The 20,205-nt window shown below is 34.9% G+C and overlaps 1 protein-coding gene and 1 long non-coding RNA gene across 3 annotated transcripts in view; one reads left to right on the forward strand and one right to left on the reverse strand.

Moving 5' to 3' along the window:
• MYH15 (myosin heavy chain 15) overlaps positions 1-20,205 on the forward strand; it is a 107,830-nt gene that overhangs the window by 40,230 nt on the left and 47,395 nt on the right. Inside the window, exons 19-24 of the mRNA XM_039364995.1 lie at positions 1,197-1,264; positions 3,071-3,158; positions 3,277-3,394; positions 4,165-4,288; positions 7,425-7,561; positions 12,106-12,361. Of these exons, the coding sequence (XP_039220929.1) occupies positions 1,197-1,264; positions 3,071-3,158; positions 3,277-3,394; positions 4,165-4,288; positions 7,425-7,561; positions 12,106-12,361 (791 nt within the window). The remainder of the gene's footprint in view (positions 1-1,196; positions 1,265-3,070; positions 3,159-3,276; positions 3,395-4,164; positions 4,289-7,424; positions 7,562-12,105; positions 12,362-20,205) is intronic.
• Positions 1-20,205, reverse strand: part of LOC120317938 — a 223,953-nt gene that overhangs the window by 28,739 nt on the left and 175,009 nt on the right. The window lies entirely within an intron of this gene.

The following is a 20,205-nucleotide window of genomic DNA, read 5'->3' on the forward strand; positions in this document are numbered from 1 at the left end:
AGAATGAACATTCTTCAAAATGTACATTCATATTTCAAGAATGCAAACTAATCCATCCAAAAGGAATGTTTTATAGTTCAGAGGTATAAGTCCTGTAGGTGTAGATATGCATTGTTACAAACAAATTGGATGCAGACCTCCCTGTTATATATGCAGTCTTTTGTATGGAAGAACAAAAAAAGTTATATTTGGTAACACAGAAATTGCATACATAGACACACATACATACACTTATACATATACATAAACACATGTTTGAATACACAACTACATCTGTTTAATTTTTGCCTTCGAGTAATCTAAGAGTATGTTTGGTAAACCATGGTTTATGGCTGAGCATAATGGATAACAATAGCCAATCATGATTAAACTAACCATAGCTTAGTGTCACAACTCAGACATAGTAGTCTATGGGTGAGTCAATCAAGTGAAAACCAATTGTGCTTTGTTTTTTAGAACTGCATACAATTATTGTACATGGGTCATCAGCTGATAATGGTTGTGTATATTATAAATTTTAAAAGGGCATTATAGGAATTCCATTCTCAGTGGACACTAGCTATATGGTTCTAATAAAACAAAGCTGAGACAGTTTATACACAGACACACATAAATAAGTTAAATAAGGATATGTCTTTAGTTATAAAAAAATCTTTAATTCTAAAATATTGTATATTTGATAAGTGAAAAACAACGTTCTTTTACATTACAAATCTCTTGTTATGGAGATTGATTGTTTAATAGTTATTTGTAGAAGCCAAATATCCACATATTACACATTTTAACATCAGAATTTCTCAAAACTGAAATGACATCAATTATATCAGTTGGCCATGTGATCAGCATAATTCCAATCACACAGTGTCTAACTCTAAACTCTTGGACCTAGAACTTTCATGAAAGATCAGTTCTGATTAATAGTTGGCATCAATGTTGTTATCAATAGTTGTCATCAATGGATGGTTGCCCCTGGCCCAAGATTTGACTGTAGTTGAATAGAGAAAGTTAAAAAGAACGAGCAGTCACAAAGGTTTGCCCAACATTTTAACACTGAAAATGGCACAGAACGAAAATAAATCTGTTTGTTCCCCAAAAGTGGCTTTCTAAAATACTCCTAGACTTCTAAATCACGTAAAATGTCTGTTATTTGTTAGTGCTGTAATGAGATTTAATTCTCTTTTTTCTTTTATTTCCAGTTGATCATAGTGGAGAGAAGAAACGCAAGAAAGGGGCTTCCTTCCAGACAGTGTCATCAATGCATAAAGTAATTTTACATTCACTTTTTAAGTATAGCATCTCATTTATTTTCTTTCACTACTGCAAAAATAGTATAATCGAATGAAACAGAGCAATAATTAAAAAGTGATTTTGCAAGATTTGAATTTTCAGCATGTTAACTTAAAAAAAGAACTACTTGTTAAAGTAATTATATGAATACTTAAAGCTCCACAGGATTCATTGCTGTTTTCATGGCTACCGGTGGTTATATTTCTCAGAATTAGATCAGCGACCAAAGACACATTCCAGTCATCTGGATTCTTTTTCAAAGGTGGCTGGCATGTCTACTTTGGTAAAAATAATTGGACAGAATTTACCCTTTAGGAGTTCAGAATTTAATCTGAATTTTTTATAGTTCTGCTAATATATAATGCTAAACCATAATGTAGAGTTTTTGAAATGCAAATCTACTTATGCAATAAGTGCAATAGGCCATAATTGTTTGTTTAGCAAACCATGGCCCAAAGGCTCTCATAGATAATGTATATCTGAGAATCCGTGAGAGCTTATACTTCAAAAACAAAGATCCAGATGTGGCCATTTTCATAGATGAAAAATTATTGCTTACATTCCATATACAGTATTAAGTAATATTTTTGCCATTGATAACATTTGTGGCTTTGCCCAAATTGTAGAAAATGTGCAGTTCTGGATAAAAAATGCAACTTCTGCTTATCATACTCAAATATATAAATAGAATAATTGCTAAATAAATAGAGATCACACTTTCAAGACTGAATATTCTGTGTTTAATTTTGTTTGTATTTCAGTGTTAACATTTAATACAGAAGATAGAGCTTCCTTCAATGTATTTAATTCATTAAAATTATCTTTGTTCAGAATGGGAATATGTTAACAAGATCCTTTTGGCCCAGCAATCCCCAAAATGTGGTGTAAAAGGGCAGGAACAGATCTTGCTAGAAAGACCAGATTGCCTGAGTGAACAACAAGAGAGAAGGGGGGGGGGTAAAACTGATGCTTGTTTAGAATCATAGAATCTTAGGACTGGAAGGGAATTTGGAGGTCTTCTAGTCCAACTCCTTGCTCAAGGCAGGAGACTTATACTATCCCAATCAAATTGGTTGCTATTTAAATAAATAATAGTTTAAAATTAGATGATGTGGTGTACATGGTGTATAACTTTTTTCAAGAAAAAGGCTGCATCCAATCTGTAAATAATATGTGGAAGACCTTATGTCAGAAGGATTAAGAAAAAAATTATAGGACAAAAAGTGAATTTGATTTCATTTCATTAAAATGTGAATACACAGTTAACAACTTCAGTACATCATATTTAATATGTTCTCTCCTCCGCTAGGCTAACAATTATAATTTGTACCTAAACATCATGTAATCCAAGATGGACATCACAACAATATACTTCCACTTTTAAAAAGCAGCTGTTTCTAATCTTCTACAGAGGAAGGAATGTTAGATTTGAATATGCAAAACTCACCCAAACTCATTGTCATATGATATAACATTACTATTTAACATTATATCTAAATAATAACAAAGTAAGAATACTTAATTTTAAGAAAAAACCTGAATAGACAGCAGAGAACTACTGTTAGTGTTCTATAAAGTTAGTATGATAATTTAGGATATAACTCTTCCAAACATAATTGCTTTCTCCAGTGAATTCCCCAACATGACATGGCCAAAGTAAGTGAGATGCAGTTTTGTGATTTAAATGTTTAAATAATTTAAAAGTTTTGTGATATAAATGGCAATTTATACTGTCTATAATTTTATTGTTAAGCTTTTATTTATTTATTCTCTGTATATTTAGGAAAATTTAAACAAATTGATGACTAATTTACGATCTACAGCTCCTCATTTTGTGCGTTGCATTATTCCCAATGAATCAAAAACTCCAGGTAAAAGTCTATGTTTTCTCTAAGAATATATTTTGTTTTTAATACTTAATCTAATGGGGGAAAGTCCTGCTTTTAAGCATGCATATATAGGAATGCATTTATTGTCCTATCATTTCAGGGGCAATGGATCCTTTCCTTGTCCTCCATCAACTTCGCTGTAATGGTGTCTTGGAAGGAATCCGCATTTGCCGCAAAGGCTTTCCTAATAGAGTCATTTATGCTGACTTTAAACAAAGGTAATGTGAAGAACAATGGCACAGTCAAATTGTTACCCTTGCAGAATTAATATTTGTTGTTTAATGGCATCTCAGTAGACCCAGTTCTTCATTTATTCTGACCAAACTGAATAAAAAAACCCGACAACATGAAATATATATTTTAGAATACGCAATAGTTTGCATTCAAAGAGAACAAAAGGATGCTTCCGATTCCACAGAGTGCATATGTAGTGCACTTCTCAACTTCTGAAAATAAACACATTTTTGCAGAATTGCATAAACTTGTGGTTATCCAGCTTTATCATCCTCAAATATTTAGAATTTTCATCCAGCAAGGATGGTGGGCCAGAGTAGGTTAAAAATTCTGGTGTTGCAGTTACAGCATCTCTGAAGAGCATCAGATTGAGAAAGACTGATGTAGACATATTTGATTAGGTGGACAAAGTGTCTGAGTTCACTTAACATACTTAAACTGGTTACATTTTTGTGTTCATACAGTACCCTGAAATATTAATCAAATCCTTTTTGTGCCAAACCACAAAAAATAATCCAGATTAAAACCAATCAAGTTATATGAATGTTTTAAATAAATAAATAAACAAATAAGTTTAGTATGCATAAATTAAATACAATGTCTAATTTTTTTTTTTTACTGAAGTATTAAGCTTGTTGTGCAAAGGCACAAACTCTGAGGTATTAGTAGACTTCCTGATTCCTAAATCAAGGAAGGAATTATACCATGGTCTGGAGTTTAATTTATTCGTCAGTTATTTATCTGCTCTTACCAGATATCGCATCCTGAATCCTTCTGCAATTCCAGAGGACAAGTTTGTGGATAGCAGAAAAGCTGCTGAAAAATTATTGGGCTCTTTGGATATTGAGCATAACCAGTATCGCTTTGGGCACACCAAGGTAAAGCAGTTCACTTAAGCCAGCAATGGAGAAAATGGAAAGGCATGTTCCTAGCTGGTATCTGGATCAGAACTCTTTAGAATGTTGAAATAACTATTATAAGGAGAGTTGGAATTTATATTATTTAATCACATATCTTCTGATATGTAGCCCTATTGATAAGGTCTGTCTGCATTATATTTAGGAAGAATAGTTTTATCTCAAGAAGGAAAGGAAAGATTTAAAACAGATCAACTACCAGGTCCATAACCTTGCTATCCACAGGTAGAGATTACGTGAGATTTCAATCAATTGTATGAATCTTTTAATGCAAAAAAAGGTTTAATCCTGTGGATTTATAGTCATCCTTGAAATCCTTCTACAATGCGGTGTTGCCCCAACCTGAAGAAATGGACAACATTACTCCAATTTTCTCTAGATTCTCAATTGGCTTCTTTGCATAAGCAGAGTTGTTCCATTGTAAATAGCTTACCAGAATGCTGTTATGGTTCAAATACATAAAGGGAGAAGCATATCTAAAGTGCTTGAGTAGGGATCAGCCACTGTGTAAATTGGGTCCAAACGGTTTTACTGTAGCCAGGTTGACAACAAATACATAAAGGGAGAAGCATTCCTAAAGTGCCTTGGGTAGGGATCAGCTACATTTCGGTCCAAATGGTTTTACTGTATCTGGGCTGACAAATCAATCAGCATTCATATATTTTTGGTATCATTTTTGGTATCAACTGAGACCATTTCTCCACTAGTCATGTAGAGAATCTTCTAGCAATACTCGGCCATAATAATGATATAAAACCTGCCTTTGTTTTGTTATATTGGCACAATGGTAGTTGAATTACTGTAGAAGCCTTTATAAATCACTAACAGACATCCTGCCTTAGATCTGATTTAAAACTCCTGCTGCTTGCTAACCTGCAGTTTATACAGATAGGCAAAATGTTGTAATATTTATTCCCATTTAAATTTCCTAAATCTCTATTAAAACTTGAGCAGGATGCTTTTGAAACTTTCAAAAGCTTTCCTTTTTCTATGACAGAGGCTATTTATTGTATATACGGAATGTGACAGGAAATCCAGAGTAGTAAATAAACTTGGATTTCTATTTTAGATGATTGGTTTCCTTGCCTCAAATAAAATACAGAAAAATAATTTCAGTTATCTCTGATACTGTCTTTGATACTTTGATATTTGATATATTTGATACTGTCAAGTACTAGACTGGCCACCTTCAGTCTGGGGCCCACCACTTTCCAATGATTGCTTTTTTCTTGCACCAAAGCCAAAAGATTAACAACCATCCACTTGTCAAAGGACCACAGTTGAAGAAGGATAGTGGCTATTATTGTAAGATTACTTGCCTTTGTTCCCATATAGCATTTGTGAAATCTAACACTTTCTCTCCCTTCATGAACCTACCTTCTTTCCTGCTTACACCCACTTCTCTATTTAACACATAGATTTAAACACATTGCTAGGCTAGAAGAAGAGTTAATTATTGACTTGCTGCTCCTCCTGTCAACTGTAGTGTAGCTGGCATATTTTAATTAAGTTCCAGAAAAGATGAACTTTGCAAAAATCTTTACTAGAATAAAAAAAATCTGTGACCTAGCTTTCCTTCTACTAATATATTTATTTTTAAAAATTATATTATATCCTTCATAGAATCCTAGAGTTGGAACAGAAAAGCTCCCAGGGTTGCATGTGTACCATCCAGAAGAAGATATATTTTCATTGCTAGATTGTCTAGCCTTCCACATTGTGGAATATGGCACAGTGACTAGAGCAATTTCATTTAGCAATGAGATATAAAGACAATATTTCTTTGTTATTATGTTTACACTTATTTGTATATACACATCTATCACTTTGCTTCTGTCAGCAGTTGTAAGAGTAAACAGCATAGCAGGTAAACTGTTTCTATGTATTTTAGTTTCAGTCCCAGTTCTAAACCAATTTTTAACACTTTATTACATTTGTACATTTAAGAATGCTGTTGCAGTATTCTCAGCCTTTTCTTCCCAGTGGAAAATACCCTTAACCCGTCCTTCAATATCCTTTCATGGGAATTTCTAGCCCCCAATCATTTCATTATCCTTCTCTGAACTTATTCCAAATGAGCTCAGTAATAAAAATAAGGTCTGACCAAAGCAAAATAATTATTTTACTTAATTTATTTATGAAGAAATTTGTGGACAAGTCCTTTTAGTTTTCTTAGCAAGGTTTTTCAGAAATGGTTTGTCGCTGCCTCTTTCCTAGGGCTGAGAGAAAGTGACTAGCCAAGATCACGCACAGTCTCTCAGTTTCTAGCCTGATACTTAACAAGTCCTCAGTTATCTTATTCAAGCACCCAGTCCATCTTCAAGACAACTTTGTCTGTGGTCCCAGAATCCAAATCTCTCCTATCGACACAATTTCCATATCATATTTCATTTATACTATTTGCATTTTCCTTCCCTGTCTTTTTCATAGCCTGGAAAGATAGAATGGAATACTGTTTGAACCCTCAGTGCATTCATCTTTTCCAAATGTCTACTGAAAATTAAGTAGTAATTTTAAAGTTTAGGCCAGAATTGAACTAATCTGTTTAAAATTAAAATCCAAGAGAGATGTTGGTAATTTGGATTTTCATATACATAAAACCTCCTGAGAAAAAAAAAATAAAAATTAAAAAAGAATAAAACTGCATTGATGCAGAATGCAGTGAAAGTAAATTAATAGCAGGATCATTAAAATTGGACCTAGTATTAGGACTAAATGGCAATTTTTATTAAAGAAAAAGCCTAATGGAAAAAGGTATATTCTAAGCTCTATAGTACAGACTTATATTATTGTTCTCATTTGCTTTTACAATTTTTAATTTAAAGAAAAATGAGCTACATTTTTATATTTCAAGAGTCAATAGTAATTTCAATTAATTAATTAATCACCTTATGCACTGGATAATGCAATATCACTTCTTCTAAATCCACATTAAGATTTCATACACTACTATTTTTATCTTGCTATTGCAGTGTGCTGATACAGCTATTATTATGCCCTTACATTGTTGTGCTTTGTTACATGTCTGAAACTAATCTATGTGTCACCAATAACAATTGATTAAATTTATTTGACAGACTGATGTCATGTATTTCAGGTTTTTTTTAAAGCTGGTCTCCTAGGCCATCTGGAAGAAATGAGAGATGAGAGATTAGCCAAGATCTTAACATTAATTCAAGCAAGAGCCCGAGGCAAACTGATGCAAATTGAGTTCCAGAAGATGGTAGAACGAAGGTATTATGCTACATACTCTTCATGACACTATATACTGGGAATAAATCTTTACTTCTCTTTTCCAAGTAATTATATTATACAGCAATTTTCCTCAGCCTGCCATCATCCAGATAATGCAGCTTCCAAATTTAAAAGCCAGGTTCAATTTCACCATGTAGACAAGGAATTTGTTGTCTAAAATTACATATGTGAAGGGACTAGCTTGAGGAGGTAGTAGGAGTTTATGAAATGGAAATTTGAACTAATTCATGTAGTATCTGATATTTCATAACTGTGAATAATGCCATGAAATGCTAGAAAAAAAGGTATTGTTTTTCTTTTTTCTCCATATTATTATCTTTTTTTTTAAAAGACATTTTATTGGTTTTTTTAACATTCTTAAACAAAAAGTACTCAAGACCCACCGTGATGGTTAGGTGGTCAAACATTCAAAAGTGAAAATATATATAAACAACACAACTCAATAAATTTCACTATCCCCTCTCTATTCCCCTCAGTTAACACAATATATTTAAATATTCCATTTCTATTTTAAATTTCTATCACTATTCTTTAATTGAAAAGTTTTATAAAAATTACAGTATACACACCAAAACCCACCTACCCTAAACCCCCCTCTCCCTCCCCCACTTCCCAGAGATGAGTACAGGTTTACAAATATAATAATCAAACTCTAACTAACATTAACCAACTATATAAATAACCAAGTCCTAATGCGCTTTAACTCCCCTTTAACATAAGTATAAACAAATTAAAAATAAACATAATAATATAAACAAGTCAATATTATTAAACAATACAATATCCAAATTGTTAAACAATACTAATACTAAAAATAATAATAAAACTAATAAAAATTCAACTATAATAAACTATTAACAATAATAATACTCTAAAATTTACTCATAAACTAAATGGAACTTTTTAGTCCCATATTTATTCTGAATATAATCTATCCATCTTCTCCAGACCGAAATGTATCTTTCTTGTGAATGATCCTTCAAGTAAGCAGAAATTTTCGCCATTTCTGCTAAATTTGACGCTTTAAGCGTCCATTCTTCTATAGTAGGCAAGCAATCCTTCTTCCAATATTGCCCTACCAATAACCTTGCAGCTGTTATCAAGTTCAACATCAAATTCATTTCTTTAGCATCACAATCTACAATAACACCCAATAAAAATAATTGCGGGGTAAACTTTATCTTTCTTCTAAAAATCTTTTGAATGTTCCACCAAATCTTAATCCAAAAAGCTTTTATATTTCTACAGGTCCACCAGATATGAAAATAAGTAGTATCCAAGCTACCACATCTCCAACATTTGGGCTGTAAATTGGGATACATACAAGACAACTTTTTAGGATCCAGATGCTATCTATAAAACATTTTGTAAAAATTTTCTCTTAAATTTTGGGCCTGGGTAAATTTTACATTTCTAACCCAAATTACCTCCCATATATCCAATGGATTCAGTTCTTGAATATTTTGGGCCCATTTTACCATACAATCTTTAACTAAATCCATTTCCGAATCCAATTCTATTAAAGCATTATAAATTCTCTTTATATGCTCTCGATTTTGATCTTTAATCTGTTTAACCAAATTCTCATCCATTAAGGTAATACCAATCTTTTGATCTAACTTCCACCTAACCAACAATTGATTATACTGAAACCAAGACTGTACAATATTTTCTTGCTTTAACTCAACTAGTGGTTTTAATTGCCAATCATTCCCTATCAATCTAAGTAATTCCTTATAAAAATCCTATCCAAATTCACACCCATAGATATCCTCTCTATCATGTGTCCAGGAATCCCCCAGATTGGTATTTTATAATTTAACCTATAATAATACTTCTTCCAGACACACAGTAAAGCACTTCTTAAAATATGAGATTTAAAAGCCTGGTCAACTTTTTTGTTATAAATTAAGTATGCATGCCACCCATATAATAAATCCCATCCCTCAAGGTGAAGTATACTTTTATTTGTTAAATTAAGCCAATCACTAACCAGTGTTAAAACCACCGCATCATAGTATAATTTCAAATTAGGCGCCTTAAGTCCTCCTCTTTCCCGTGCGTCTTGTAAGATCTTAAATTTAATTCTTGGTTTTTTCCCCACCCAAATAAATTTATTAATACCTTTCTGCCATTCATCCAAATTGGCTTCTTTTTTAAAAAATAGGTATCATTTGAAACAAAAAAAAAAAAACTTTGGTAGAACATTCATTTTAACAGCTGAAATTTTCCCCAACAAGGATAACTGTAATTTTTTCCAATTTTTTAAGTCCTTTTGTACTTTTAACCATAATATGTCATAATTATTTTTATACAATTTTATATTCGAGGCTGTAATATATGCTCCCAGATATTTAACCTTTTTCACTATTTCAAAACCTGTCAATTTAACTAACATTTCCTTTTCCTTCATAATCATATTTTTAGATAATATTTTAGTCTTATTATTATTTACCTTAAAACCAGAAACTTTCCCATACTGAGTTATAATTTCTATCAAGTCTATAACTGATTGAATCGGTTGAGATAGTGTCACAACCAAGTCATCCGCAAAAGCTCTCAACCTATAATCATTCTTTTTTATTTTTATTCCCTTTATTATAGTTGATTCACGAATTTTAATCAGTAAAATCTCCATTGTTAAAACAAACAACAATGGCGACAATGGACATCTCTGTCTTGTACCCTTTTCAATTTTAAATGCCTCTGTTAATCCCTCATTAATTATGATTTGTGCCGATTGTTGTTGGTATATAGCCCTAAGAGAATATAAAAATTTATCCCCAAAATTCATTTTATCAACAACTTTCAATAAAAATTGCCAATTCAACTGATCAAAAGCTTTTTCAGAATCCAAAAATATCAATACTACAGGGACTTGATTGTTCTTATCCAAATACTCAATTAAATTAACAATTTCTATCACTATTAAACCTGTGTTATAACTTTATCAGTTTACAAATACAATAGTTTAAATTTAAATCAAAAAATTATCAATTCTAATTCTTAATCTCTCACATCCCTCATTTTATACCACTCATTTATTTCTTCTTCCACTATACAATAGATATCTTAATAGCAATAAAATATTGATCAGCCCTATATATACGTAATCCCAAAGTCAATCCATCTCTTTAAAATAACAAAATAATACTAAACCTTGATTCATTCATATTAATTAAACAAAGTTCAAACTTTCTCCAGCTTATCATGCCTTATCATGTCTTTATTGTCATACAAGAAATCTATCCTAGTAATTTAAAACATTCCACAAATTATTAAAAGCATCCCAATCTAAGCAGTCATCATTTTTGCAATTCCAGTAAATAATAAATTTCACATATTTCCCAAACGCTACATAAGTACAATCCAATACATTCTTAATCTATTTAAAATATCTACTCTAATAATCACACTCCCATATGTATATATATTTAGTTGCTTCTAACTCTGAATCTTAGTCCTTAAAACAATCCATAAATCCAGTATTGCCTTTTATTCCATTACACAATTTTAAATTTCTCTTTTAAGTCTAATTCTAGGTTTTTTCCTGTACCAAGTAGGTTTCCATAAACACGCTTCCCTTTCAATCAATAAGTCTACTTTTGTTGCTTGGAATGGCCTTTGAAGAAATAAAAGTCCCATCCTCTGCATCAGATGTCTGTTTTTCTCCTCTTTAAAATATTGTTGCTTTATAATTTCAAATCTCAGTCCTTGCTTCTTCTGTTCCTCAAAGTTACAGATGAAAGGCTTGTAAGGTAAAATAAGCTCCACTTTTATCTCAGTTGGTTCCTCTTATGTAATTTGGTTTGTAAAATAGTCAAGTGTAGTCTGGTCATCCATTTGCATGTTTGAAGTGAAGTTTCTAGATCTTAGTTCTGAAGTGGATTCTTTCAGTATAGTATAAATTTCTGTAGTGGCCTCATGTATCTTTTGCAATATAAGCTTATAATTTAACTGTGAATGCAAATTCTCCATTTTGATAATAGTTAGTAATAGTTTTTTGTTTTATTTATTTGTTTTGTTTGTGGAGGCTGTATTTGGTAAGAGTTAATCTATATCCACCCCCACAATTCCCACAGCTCTATCTTTTTCAAAAAAAAAAATGGTCAGGTCTGGTTTTACTTCAAAGAAATAAACATGTATACATATTAATAGTAACTGTTACAGCTGTTTCTGATGATGTGCAAAAATAGATAACTGCACTTTATTGCTTTGAAAATGCAGAATAAATATAGAAATGGTGTACACAAAATGAAGCATACAATCTAGAAATAGGAATTTTTTAAATATGTAGCATCAATATAGTATTTAGTACATAAAAGGAAAAAGTTATTACACAGGACTAAGACCACAAGGAAAGATCTAAGTACTAGTACTAAAGTTGGCTCCATTTCAGAAAACTAAGACTTACTTCTTTCTTTCTTTCTTTCTTTCCTTCCTTCCTTCCTTCCTTCCTTCCTTCCTTCCTTCCTTCCTTCCTTCCTTCCTTCCTTCCTTCCTTCCTTCCTTCTTTTCTTCAGAGATGCCCTGCTTGTGATCCAGTGGAACATTCGAGCTTTCATGGTTGTGAAAAATTGGCCCTGGATGAAATTATTCTTTAAGATCAAACCCCTCCTAAAATCAGCAGAGACTGAAAAAGAAATGGCTAATATGAAAGAAGAGTTCCTGAAACTGAAGGAGGCCTTAGAAAAATCAGAAGCCAGAAGGAAAGAACTTGAAGAAAAGCAAGTTTCTCTTGTACAGGAGAAAAATGACCTACTCCTCCAGCTGCAGGCAGTAAGTAGATTAAAATATCAGTGTTAATTAATCCAACCCAAGCTTTGGTCCAGCAAAAGAAGCTTGCTGTGAAACTGTTTCTGTTAAGTGCAAACAGTGAAATCCAGGGGCACATAAAACAGCATCCATTTAATTCTACACAAGTTTTAACAGTGTCAGCTTTAATTTACTCAAAAGTCCCCTTCCTTTCTTTTCTAAGTACTTCTAACATAACATTTAATTACATTTTATATCATATGAATCATATTATATATCCTGGAGCACTGGGGAATTACCAGAGGACTAGAAAAGAGCTGATGTAGTTCCCATCTTCAAAAAAGGAAAAAAAATGGATCCAGGAAACTATAGACCTATCAGCCTCACCTCAATACCTGGGAAGATCTTGGAAAAGATAATCAAGCAACGAATCAGCGAACACCTAGAGGAAAACAAAGTCATTACCAAAAGCTAACATGGGTTTATCAAAAACAGATCATGCCAGACAAATCTTATTGCATTCTTTAACCAGGTGACAAAATTAGTGGACCAGAGGAATGCTGTGGAAATAATTCACTTGGACTTCAGTAAGGCATTTGATAAAGTAGAACACAACCTACTATTTGATAAGATAGGAAAATGTGGGTTAGACAGCATCACCACCAGATGGATTCATAGCTGGCTGACTGGCCATAATCAACGTATGGTCCTCAATGGAATTGAATCTACATGGAGGGAAGTGTGTAGTGGGGTGCCCTAAGGCTCTGTTCTGGGCCCAGTGTTCTTCAACATCTTCATCAACGATTTGGATGAGGGGATAGATGGGGAACTCATCAAGTTTGCAGACAACACTAAGCTGGCAGGAATAGCCAACACTCCAGAAGATAGGCTTAAGATATAGAAGGATCTTGACAGACTTTATCATTGGGCGCTATCTAACAAAATGAAATTCAATGGCAAAAAAAGTAAGGTTCTATATTTAGGCAAGAAAAACCAAATGTACAGGTATAGTATAGATGGTATTTTGCACAATAGTAGCAACTGTGAAAGGGATCTTGGAGTCCTAGTGGACAATCGTTTAAATATGAGCCAGCAGTGTACTGCAGCTGCCAAGAAGGCCAGTCCTAGGCAGCATTAACAGAATGATAGAATCAAGATCACGTGAAGTGTTAATGCCACTTTACAATGTCTTGGTAAGGCCATACTTGGAATACTGCATCCTGTTTTGGTCACCATGATGTAAAAAAAGATGTTGAGACTCTAGAAGGAGTACAGAGAAGAGCAACAAATACGATCAGGGGACTGGAGGCTAAAACATATAAGGAACAGTTGCTGGAATTGGGTATGTCTAGAGTAATGACTAGGGAAAAACACTAGGCCACTCAGGTATGAACTAAATCATATCCCTGATGAATATACAATAGAGGTGACCAATAGATTTAAGGAATTAAATCTGATAGAGTGCCTGAAAAACTATGGACGGAGGTTCGCAACATTGTACAAGAGGTAGCAACTAAAACCATCCCAAAGAAAAAGAAATGCAAGAAAGCAAAATGGCTATCTGAGGAAGCTTTGCAAATAGCTGAGGAAAGAAGGGAAGCGAAAGGCAAGGAAGAAAGAGAAAGATACACCCAATTGAATGCAGAATTCCAAGAATAGCTAGAAGAGATAAGAATGCCCTCTTAAATGAACAGTGCAAAGAAATAGAAGAAAACAATAGAATAGGGAGAACCAGAGATCTCTTCAAGAAAATTGGAAATATGAAGGGAACATTTCATGCAAAGATGGGCATGATAAAGGACCAAAATGGCAGGGACCTAACAGGCAGAAGAGATTAAGAAGTGGTGGCAAAATTACACAGAAGAACTATACAAGCACGAGCTTAGCGTCCCTGATAACCATGATGGGGTGGTCACTGACCTCGAGCCTGACATCCTAGAATATGAAGTAAAATGGGCCTTAGGAAAGCTGAGCAACAACAAAGCTAGTGGAGATGATAGTATTCCAGCTGAGCTATTCAAAATCTTAAAAGCCGATGTAGTAAAAGTGCTACACTCAATTTGCTAGCAAATTTGGAAAACTCAACAGTGGTCACAGGATTGGAAAAGGTCAGTTTACATTCCAATTCCAAAGAAAGGCAATGCCAAAGAATGTTCAAACTATCGCACCATTGCACATCATGAGAAAAGCAGGGCTAGATGATCAAAAGTTGGAATTAATATTGCTGGGAGAAATATCAACAACCTAAGATATGCAGATGATACCACTCTAATGGCAGAAAGTGAAGAGGAACTAAAGAGCCTCTTGATGCAGGTGAAGGAGAGTGCAAAAGTTGGCTTGAAACTCAACATTAAGAAAACCAAGATCATGGCATCTGGCCTTCTCAATTCCTGGCAAATAGATGGGGAAGAAATGGAAGTAGTGACAGATTTTATCTTCCTGGGCTCCAAGATCACCACAGATGGGGACTGCAGGCAAGAAATTAAAAGACGCTTGCTCCTGGGGTAGAAAGCTATGGCAAATCTAGACAGCATACTAAAAAACAGAGACATCATCCTGCCAACAAAAGTACGTATAGTCAAGGCCATGGTTTTCCCAGGTGCAATACATGGCTGTGAAAGTTGGACCATAAGAAAGGCTGAGCACAAAAGAATTGAGGCCTTTGAACTATGGTGCTGGAGAAGACTCCTGCGAGTCCCCTGGACTGTAAGGTGATCAAACCGGTCAGTCTTAGAGGAAATTAACCCTGACTGCTCTTTAGAAGGCAGATCCTGAAGCTGAATCTCAAGTACTTTGGCCACCTAATGAGAAGGAAGGACTCACTGGAGAAGAGCCTAATGCCGGGAAAGAATTAGGGTAATAGAAGAAAGGGACGACAGAGAATGAGGTGGCTGGATGGAGTCACTGAAGTAGTAGGTGTGAGCTTAAATAGACTCCAAAAGATGGTAGAGGACAGGAAGTCCTGGAGGAATATTGTCCATGGGGTCGCGATGGGTCGACACGACTTCGCAACTAACAACAACAAGTCTAATGAAGAGAAAGATGAGGGGTGACATGAGAACAGTGGTCCAATTGCCACAAAAAAGAGGGAGTCAAACTATTCTCCAAAGCACCTGAAGGCAGGACAAGAAGCAATGGATGGAAACTAACCAAAGAGAGAAGCAACCTAGAACTAAGGAGAAATTTTCTGATAGTTAGAACAATTAATCAGTGGAACAACCTGCCTCCAGAAGCTGTGAATGCTCCAACACTGGAAGTTTTTAAGAAGAAACTGGATAGCCATTTGTCTGAAATGGGATAGCAGGCGGTTGGACTAGATGACCTCCAAGGTCCCTTCCAACATTATTATTATTATTATTATTATTATTATTATTATTATTATTATGTATCATCGCACAGTCAGCCAGGTGTTCAGACTGGATTTGGCATTTTGTCTACCTATCGAGTCCTTACCCAGGACCTGGGATAGGCAGATGTGGATGTTTGATGGTATTACAGATATCGTCGCAGGATGGAAGCAGTTCCTAATAAGGCCGCCTTTTGCAATTGACTAATAGCGAATTTGTCAATGCCAATGGTGTTCAAGTGGTGCTCCAGTTGTTTTGGGATTGCACCCAAGGAGCCTATTACTATTGGTACTACCCTTACTTGCTTTTGCCACAGTCTTTCTATTTCTATTTGTAGGTCTTTGTATTTTGTTATTTTCTCCAGTTCTTTCTCTTCTATTCTTCTATCTCCAGGCACTGCCACGTCCACTATCCAGACTTTTTTGTCTTTCTTATCGACAATTGTTAAGTCTGGGGTGTTATGTTGCAGGTGCTTGTCTGTTTGAATTCTGAAGTCCCAGAGCAGTTTAATTTTATCATTTTCTATGACTTTCTCTATTTTATGATCCCACCAGTTTTTGCTTACAGGCAAATGATTTTTTTTTTGCAGATCTTCCAATGCACCATTGTTGCTACTTTGTCATGCCGCTGCTTGTAATCAGTCTGTGCAATCTTCTTGCAACAGCTTACCAAGTGGTCCACTGTTTCTTCAGCTTCTTTGCATAGGCGGCACTTACTGTCTGTTGCTGTCTCCTCAATTTTGACTTTGTATGCATTTGTCCTTAAGGCTTGGTCTTGTGCAGCCAGAATTAGTCCCTTGGTCTCTTTCTTCAATTTTCCTGCTCTTAGCCATTGCCAGTTTTTATTATTATCTGCTTTCCCAGCTATTTTTTTCATGTATTGGCCATGTAGTGCTTTGTCTTCCCATGCCTCTATTGTGTTCTTCATTTGGTCTTTCTTGTAGGCCAGTTTGGTCTCTCCAGTAGTCAGTAAGCCTTCCTGATATACTAATTTCAGTGCATCTTCACCATTGTTCTTCAGATACAAAGCCATTTTTTCTTCTTCAACCATCTGATGTACTTGTAGCATTCCACACCCACCTATTTGCCTTGGTAGATAAAGTCTATCAATGTCACTGCGTGGATGAAGGGCATGATTCATTGTCATTATTTTTCTGGTCTGCCTATCCATTGCTTTTAGTTCTGCTTGAGTCCAGTCCACTATTCCAGCTGTGTACCTAATGACTGGGATTGCCCAGGTGTTGATTGCCTTTATGGTATTTCCTCCATTGAGTTTGGACTTTAAGATCTTCTTCGCTCTCTTCATGTATTCACCTCTAACCTTTTTCTTGACTTCAGTGTGCTTGATGTTGTCAGCTTGAAGGATACCCAAGTATTTGTAGTACTCTTCCTCATCCAGACTCTTAATGCTATTTTCGTGGGGCATCTTGATTCCTTCAGTTTTCACTATTTTTCCTTGTTTGATAGTAAGTGTGGCACATTTGTCCAAGCCAAACTCCATTACAATATCTTGGTTATATATACAGACAGTGTTGAGCAGCGATTCTATTTCAGATGATGTTTTTCCATACAGCTTCAGATCATCCATGTAAAGGAGGTGGGATAGTCTGGCAGATGTTTTTGATGTTTGATAGCCATGTCCTGAGTTATTCAGTATTGTTGACAACAGTGCAATAACAAATAGTAATGGTGATAATGAATCTCCTTGAAATATTCCTCTCTTGATATTAACCTCTCCCAGCTTCTCACCATTGATCTGCAACTGTGTCTTTCATTGTGCCATTGATCTTTGCACAAATTTTCTGATGTTTCTACTGACTCCTGTTATTTCTAGGCACTTTGTTATCCAATCATGTGGCAGAGAGTCAAATGCCTTTTTGTAGTCAATCCATGCCACATTCAGGTTGGTCTTCCTTCTCTTGCAGTTTTCCAAGATCATTTTGTCTATTAGGAGTTGATCTTTTGTTCCTCTGCTATTGGGGCGGTTTCCTTTCTGCTCAGGTGGAAAGAGATTGTTTTCAACTAGATGCTGTTGTACTGCATCAGCTACCACACCAGTTAGTAATTTGAAAGTTGTTGGTAAGCAGGTAATTGGCCTGTAGTTACCTGGTGTTGCCCCTTTTGCTGGATTTTTCATTATTAGGTAGGTTTTCCCAGTTGTTAGCCACTTTTCAATTTCTCCTCCTTGTAGTATATTGTTGAACTGCTTGGCAATGAGTGGGTGTATAACAGTTAGATGTTTCAACCAAAACCCATGCAGTTCATCTTCACCTGGTGCTGACCAATTTTTGATTTTCTTTGCTCTTTTTTCTACCATTTTTGTTGTTATTACTAGTTCTTTCATTTCAACTTCTGTTTTATTTGCATCCACCTCTTTTAACCAAGCCGCATCCTTGTTGTATTTCTTTGGGTTATCCCATATCTGCTTCCAGAACTGCACTGTTTCTTCCTTGTCAGGTACTGACTGATTCCTTGCAGTTTCTCCATTGATGGATTGGTAGAAACGTTTCTGATTGGATTGAAATTGGAGGTTCTGCCTATAGTTTGCAATTCGAGCTTCATATCTACTGATTTTCCTGGCTATAGCTGTTATTTGTTGCTTTATTATTTCCAGTGCTTCCTTGATCTTCCTTGTTTCTAAGTGGTATTTCTTGATTAGGTATTCTTTGGTCTTCTTGTTCTTCAGCTTCTTTTCTTTCATCTGTTCTAGCTTGCTTGCATGTGATCTTAACTTGCTGATCTTATTTTCTAGTCTAACCTTCCATTTTTCTGGTGCACTGTTTGTTTGTTTTTCTTCTTTGTTGATTTTGCATCCCAGGTATTCTGTTATAACTGCAGCTGTGCTGTACATTAGTTGGTTTGTTTCTTGCAGTGAATTGGTGCTTATACTTGATATTGCAATATTTGCATCTTTTAATGCTTGTGCTAGCTGTTTCTTTGGAACAAGCTTCAATGCAGGTAGCCTTATTCTGTTGTTTTTGTGCTGTTCTAGATGCTCAGTTATTCTTTGTTTCAATTCTTTTATTTCTTTAGTTAGAGGGTTTTGTTCTTCCTGAGGAAGAGGTGCCTGGTTTCCAAATGAGAACAGTTGTATATCTCTGCTAGATTCCTTCACTGCCAACTCCCCCTGGTTTGCCTCTACTTCTGAATTACTTCTGGTAAGGCTTTGATTTCTTTGCCCTGGGTAAACCTTTGCAGTTCGTCCAATTCTGTTTCTGTGAATATTTTATTTCATGTTATAAATCGGCGTTGATCTGCTAGTCTCTGTTCTGTTATTTCTGATTCTGGATGTTGTTCTTTCCAGAACTGGTGCATTCGTTTTAGATATGCTCTTCTTGTTGGACTTGATCTGTAGTAACAGATCATTATTTCTTTGTTTTCCATCACTGTGTATCTGCGACGGGTAAACACCTTTTCTTCCAGTAGTTCTGCAGCTGCTGGCCCTGGTTGCTCAGCCAACAGTCCTGAGTCCTGTAACCCATTTTTCACCAGATATCCAGGAACTCCAATATCTAGCGCGGACCTTGTTAACCCGGGCGACGTCCGAGCCGGTATGGCATTCTGCAATTTACGTCTCACGATATTTTTTATGGGAGAGACACTCTTTGTCTGACTCCTCTGATGAGACCTGTCCAGTATGGTTGAACCTCTGGCATAGCTCTCATCTTCCACAGAGTACACAAGCCCCACAACCACGTCAAGGTAGTGCCTCACTGGGGTATTATTATTATTATTATTGTTATTGTTATTATTATGGATCATCACACAGTCAGCCAGATGTTCAGACTGGATCTGGCATTTTGTCTACCAATGAGTCCTTACCAAGGACCTGGGATAGGCAGATGTGGATGTTTGATGGTATTACAGATATCGTTGCAGGATGGAAGCAGTTCCTAGTAAGGCTGCCTTTTGCAATTGACTAATAGCAAATTTGTCAATGCCAATGGTGTTCAAGTGGTGCTCCAGTTGTTTGGGGATTGCACCCAAGGATCCTATTGGTACTACCCTTGCTTGCTTTTGCCACAGTCTTTCTATTTCTATTTGTAGGTCTTTGTATTTTGTTATCTTCTCCAGTTCTTTTTCGTCTATTCTACTGTCTCCAGTTATTATTATTATTATTATTATTATTATTATTATTATTATTATTATTATTATTATTAAAGAGATAAGTAGAATTGAAGGCTTTCCAGAAAAACGATTGATATATTCTCCATCTTATAAAAAATAAAATTGATGGGTACTAAAGTTGTTCACAAAAATGTTTGACTGTCAGACATTTTGCAGCAAAGGAAAATTGGAATGGAGAATGTGGTGTTTTCTTTTAAGAAATGCCTGAGATCAAATCAAATCTTTTATTATTACTATTACTATTACTTGTTTCACTTGCTGCTGAACAATATGGCTCTCCAAAGTTTATAGCAATAATATCACCTAAGTTACCTTCAGAAAAAGATAGAAAAGAGAGAAGTGCTTTACTGTAAAGAAACTGATGATGGCCTCTTCCTTTTAAAGAAAGATAATG

This window comes from Crotalus tigris, unplaced genomic scaffold (genome assembly GCF_016545835.1).
Source record: "Crotalus tigris isolate CLP2741 ecotype Arizona unplaced genomic scaffold, ASM1654583v1 scf7180000019944.6993514239:2294586, whole genome shotgun sequence".
Classification (NCBI taxonomy): domain Eukaryota; kingdom Metazoa; phylum Chordata; class Lepidosauria; order Squamata; family Viperidae; genus Crotalus; species Crotalus tigris.